We start from the raw sequence: 4808 nt of genomic DNA on the forward strand, positions 1-4808 counted from the left end.
ACATTGATCTGCAAGTCATTACAACAGGTGATCACTTCAGCAAAATCTATATTGCAACTTCAGCACATCTTTATTAGAACTCTTTCATTGTGGGTAAACAGCCACAAAAATAAATGCTGACTTAGAAAGTATAAATACAAATATTTAAACAAAAATATTTGCAGCATTCATAGCGCAAATTGTACCTGAACTGAAGGGCTCTGTGTGTCTATATATATATATATATATATATATTACATATGTGTGAATTATATTCACTTCTATCTAACCATATACATATACTTATTTATAATTTGCCAAGTGCTATAAACAAGATACCTGAAACAAAATATATAAAAAGCATTCTATCAACTGATTTGAAAATAAACACAAGGTAAATAGCTATGCACATAAAATTAAATAATCTCTTTTTGCTGTATATCTACAGAAACTTAAAGATATCAGCTGAAAAGCCTATATTTTGTTTAAAGCTAGCGTTTATTAAATAGCCTGCTCCTTGTAAAATTTGACTCCACAATGGAAAAAATATTATTTTCATTTTAAAAGTCTTAGTTCAAATGAAAGGAGCAGTCTAAATTTTAGTTGGCTGAAAAAGCCTTTGAATTCCCTAGAACTTTTAATGGTCTTTCAAAAATTAGCTCTACTTAATAAAAGAGACAAAAGTATCAAGATATATATGAATTTAGCCTATTTTTTTATTTCTGTGTGTTCATAGTAAACATTTTTGTAAGTGACAAACACGGGCATATGACCACAGTATCACAATCAAGAAATTTTAAGACAACATTAACAATCACTCAAATTTATGCGGCATCTGCGCAACACAGGTTACATATTTGCAAGGTTTACCTATAAGTACAATAGGTATTAACATTTCACTACATTTAGAAAAAATAAAAGTGACCTGTTAGTGACCACATACATCAAAATATACACAACACAAACTGAAGGCAATCATTAATTTTGTCCCCTTCCGATTCTCCGATTCATTTGAATAGGCAGTGCTGCCAACTGAAACAACTTTCTTTTTTTTCCTTTTTTTTTTTTTAATAGTATACCAAGTGCATTTTCTAGAACCCAATCTTTGGTCTAAAAGTAAACAAAAGAAAAAAAAACAGGTTTTTTTAAAAGAAAAAACAAAACAATAAATGGCCAAAATAATTTCTTGGGTACCTTTACTACGAATGCTTCTTAAATACAAATTACAGTTTAACATTTTTAAACTCTCCCCATAATTTAGGCTGTTCTCAATGTCTGCATCCACCATAAAGATCCATGATAATTTATAATACTGCACACATGGAAATCTGGCGGCTCTTAAGGACAGACTTGTCAGGTTTGAATGAAATGGCAAAGCAGTCACTATTTAGATACACATTCTACTATAATTTTGACTTCCAAACCTTATATTCTACAATGTATTCTCCCCACATTGCACCTCGCTGACACTCCACACCTTGTTAGAATAATAAACAACCCTAAGACTGAACAAACGTACAGAAATGCGGGGGGGGGGCTTAATAAAAAATACCTGGACTTATTTTTTAATTATCATTTACAATGCAAATGTGTGTAAAACGTTCACTTACAGTCTGGTCCCAGGGATGTTAATGTATTAAAGGGTTGGAAGAAGACCCCTGATTTTGATGTGTGAAATAATCAGACAGTCCCCCGGACAGTCCCGTCGTGAAACTTGGCAAAGAGGGTCTTAAAGACTCACAGGGCAGGGTCGAGGGGGCCTGCGGAGACGTGGACGAGGACGCGGCCCGGGCGCTCATGGACGTGCTGCTCTGCGAAGTCATTGACGGGTGCGGGACGTGGGGGAAAAAGTAACTGGTCTGGCCCGCGAGCAGGTTGACCGAGCAGGGGTTGAGGGAGTAGGTCCCGGAGCAGGGCACCGACAGGCCGCAGGGCACCGAGGCGGCGAGCGCGGCGGCCGTGAGGTGGTGCGTGGCGTACGGGATCTCCCCGTTGACCAGACGGTCCACGCTCAGGCCGTTGGCTGTGGAGAAGGAGTGGTTGTTGCCCAGCGAGTTCTGAGTCAACACGGAGCTGTAGGGCATGGGGTGGCTGGGGTAGGCCGACGTGGTGCCGTTGTAACTCAAAGTGCTGCTGGCGCGGGGGTGGTGCAGGGACAGGAAGGGCGACATGGGCCAGTAGAGGGAGCCGGCGCGGTCCATGAAGGTGAGGCCGGTGGAGGTGAGGCGCGCCCCGCGCTTGAAGGCCAGCTTGGCCCGCGACGTGGTGGAGCGACGCCGCAGCTTGCCCGTGGTGCCGCCGATGAACACGTCGTCGCTCGAGGGATCCAGCATCCAGTAGTTGCCCTTGCCCGGGTCGTCATAGTGGCGCGGCACCTTCACGAAGCACTTGTTGAGGGACAGGTTGTGGCGAATGGAGTTCTGCCAGCCCTGCTTGTTCTCGCGGTAGTAGGGGAAGTTCTTCATGATGAACTCGTAGATGCCATTGAGCGTGAGCCGCTTCTCGGGGCTCTGCCGGATGGCCATCATGATGAGCGCGTTGTAGCTGAACGGCGGCTTCTCGTACTTGCCGTTCTTCTTCTCGCCCTCCTTGCCCCCCTCCCCGTCCTTGCCGCCCTCGCCCGCCCCCTTCTTCTCCTCCCCCCCGGCGCCGGCGCCCTTCTCTTTCTCGTCCGGCCCGACGGGCGCCAGCTCCCCGGGCCCGCCGCCCGGCTCGCCCTTGCCGCCCAGCCCGTCCGCTTTGGCCCCGTCCAGGGCGGCGGCCGGGGGCGGCGGCGGCGGTGGCGGGAGCAGCAGCTGCTGGGGGCCCTTGTCGTCGTCGGCGGCCGGGGCGCCCCGTGCCGGGGGCGGCGGCGGCGGCGGTTGCTGCTGTGGTGGCGGCGGCGGCGGTTGCGGGGCGGGCGGCGGCGGGTGGTGGTGGTGGTGGTGGTGGTGGTGGTGGTGCTGGGGGTGGTGGCTGTTGTGGTGGCCGTGACTCGCGTGGTGGTTGTCGTTCTGGACCGCCTCTGGCACCAGGCTGTTGATGCTGAACGAGGACTTGGGGATCATTTTCACCTCTTTCCTATCTCCCATGTCCAGCATCACCCAGTCGTCGGGGGGAAACGGCGGCGGCGGCGGCGCGGGAGCGGGGCAGCGGAGCAGCGGGCGGCGGCGACCGGTGGGTGCCGAACGGGGCGCGGGCTGCGCGGGCGGCGGCGGCGGCGGCACTGAGCGCTTCGGCAGCAGCGCAGTTGGACCGCAGGCTCCGGCGCTGGCAAGTCATGTAGCAAGAGCAGCAACCACCCCTCAGGAATTAGAAGAAAAAAAAAAAGGGGGGAAAGAAAAAAAGAAAGAGAGAGAAAAAAAGAAACAACCACCGCCCCGGGGGTGAAGCTCCCTCGCTCCCAACTCTACTTCTTGGTCTCCCCCCCACCCCCCGCTCCCCCCCCCTGCTGCTTCCTCCTCCTCCTCCTCCTCCTCCTCCTCCTCTCGCAGCAGCAGTCACAGCAGCAGCAGCAGCAGCAGCAGCCCAAAGGGGGGGAGAGCCGGGCGGCGGGCGGGCGCGTCCCGGAGCGGCCGCGGCGAGGATGGGGAGACAGCGATCGAGGCGGCTATAGCCACAATTAATTTTCCGAGCTACAGGCGCACACTAGGGCTGTAAAAAAATTTTTGGTTTAACCTTTCCTGCCGCTGGGCCAATCAGAGCCGGCGGCGTGCGGGAGCGTCTCTCCTGCCGTCGACCAATCGGCGGGTCCGGGCCCACCCTCCCCCCCCCCGTCCCACCCCGCCCCGCCCTCCGGCTCCCGCCCCCTCGGGCGCTCACCTCCCCCTCTTCGCGGGCCTCGGCCTCGCGGCCGCGCGGAGCCGCGTAGGGATACGCCGGTGGGAGCACGCTGCGCCGCGGCCCTTCTCTGCGCCCCCTCCACCCGTTCTACCCCGCGGGTCTGCTCAACCGAAATCCCCCTCTTAGGGCAAATATCTCACATTTCCGGCTTCCTTCTCATGTATTGGGTCATTTTCGTTTGAGCGTCAATATTTGTCCTTATTGATTAAAGTTTGTATCCAATTTTATGTTTCAAAGCGGGGGCGGTGGCGGCGGCAGCGGTGGTGGAGAGAAGAGTGGGAGTGCAGGGAGAGGGCAGGAAATGGAGGAGGGAGAAGCGAGGCACTACTTTCCCGAGTCGGCCTTGCAGGCCCGGGTCCGGCATTTCGGAGCCCGTAGGAAAACTGTGCCCCTCGTAGGTAACACTCCTCCGAGGTTTCGGAGGGTTGGGGAGGGAAGGCCCACCTCTGGCGTGGGAGGGAGGGTCTCCTATACCTTGGGGGAGGAGGGTCCGGCAGAGGTTTGGAAATGAAGGGATGAGGAGGAGGAAGTGGGCTGACGAGCGCGGGGCCAAACAGGGGTTACTTACTCGGTTCCTGCGGCTCGGGCGGCGGCGAGCTCGGGCGCCGCCGGGAAGCCAGGCCTGGGGCTCCCGGTGCTGCGGCGGCGGGCGAGGGCGGCTCAGTGGTGGGCGCGTTTGATGGCCTTCCGAAATGAGGGGTGCTCAGAGAGAAAACAATACCAAACAATCTCGAAATAAACCAGGTAACACATGCTCTCTATGTGCGTCTCTTCCTTCCCCTTCTCTCCCGCTCCAGACCTTCGCTCATGCTCTGGGTGACTCGGTGCCGTTTTCTCCTCGCCGCTCCAGCTTCTCCTCAGCTTCTAATCCTAATTGGAAGCGAGTAGCCGCGAGCTATCACCCTGGAAATGTTTTCATTTTGCTTGTTGACATTGGAGGGAAAATAAGGGTGGGCGTCTATTTCTTTCCGGGTTTTTTTTAAGCCTTCCTATTTTCACTCCCTCTT

The 4808-nt window shown here is 53.4% G+C and overlaps 1 protein-coding gene across 1 annotated transcript; it reads right to left on the reverse strand.

Moving 5' to 3' along the window:
* Positions 1-705: 705 nt before the first annotated feature.
* On the reverse strand, positions 706-3350 carry FOXG1 (forkhead box G1). The gene has a single exon (XM_068534605.1). It carries the CDS (start codon positions 3057-3059, stop codon positions 1608-1610), a length of 1452 nt encoding a protein of 483 aa, XP_068390706.1. The 5' UTR covers positions 3060-3350; the 3' UTR covers positions 706-1607.
* Positions 3351-4808: the final 1458 nt, after the last annotated feature.

This window comes from Eschrichtius robustus, chromosome 1 (assembly GCF_028021215.1).
Source record: "Eschrichtius robustus isolate mEscRob2 chromosome 1, mEscRob2.pri, whole genome shotgun sequence".
Lineage (NCBI taxonomy): Eukaryota > Metazoa > Chordata > Mammalia > Artiodactyla > Eschrichtiidae > Eschrichtius > Eschrichtius robustus.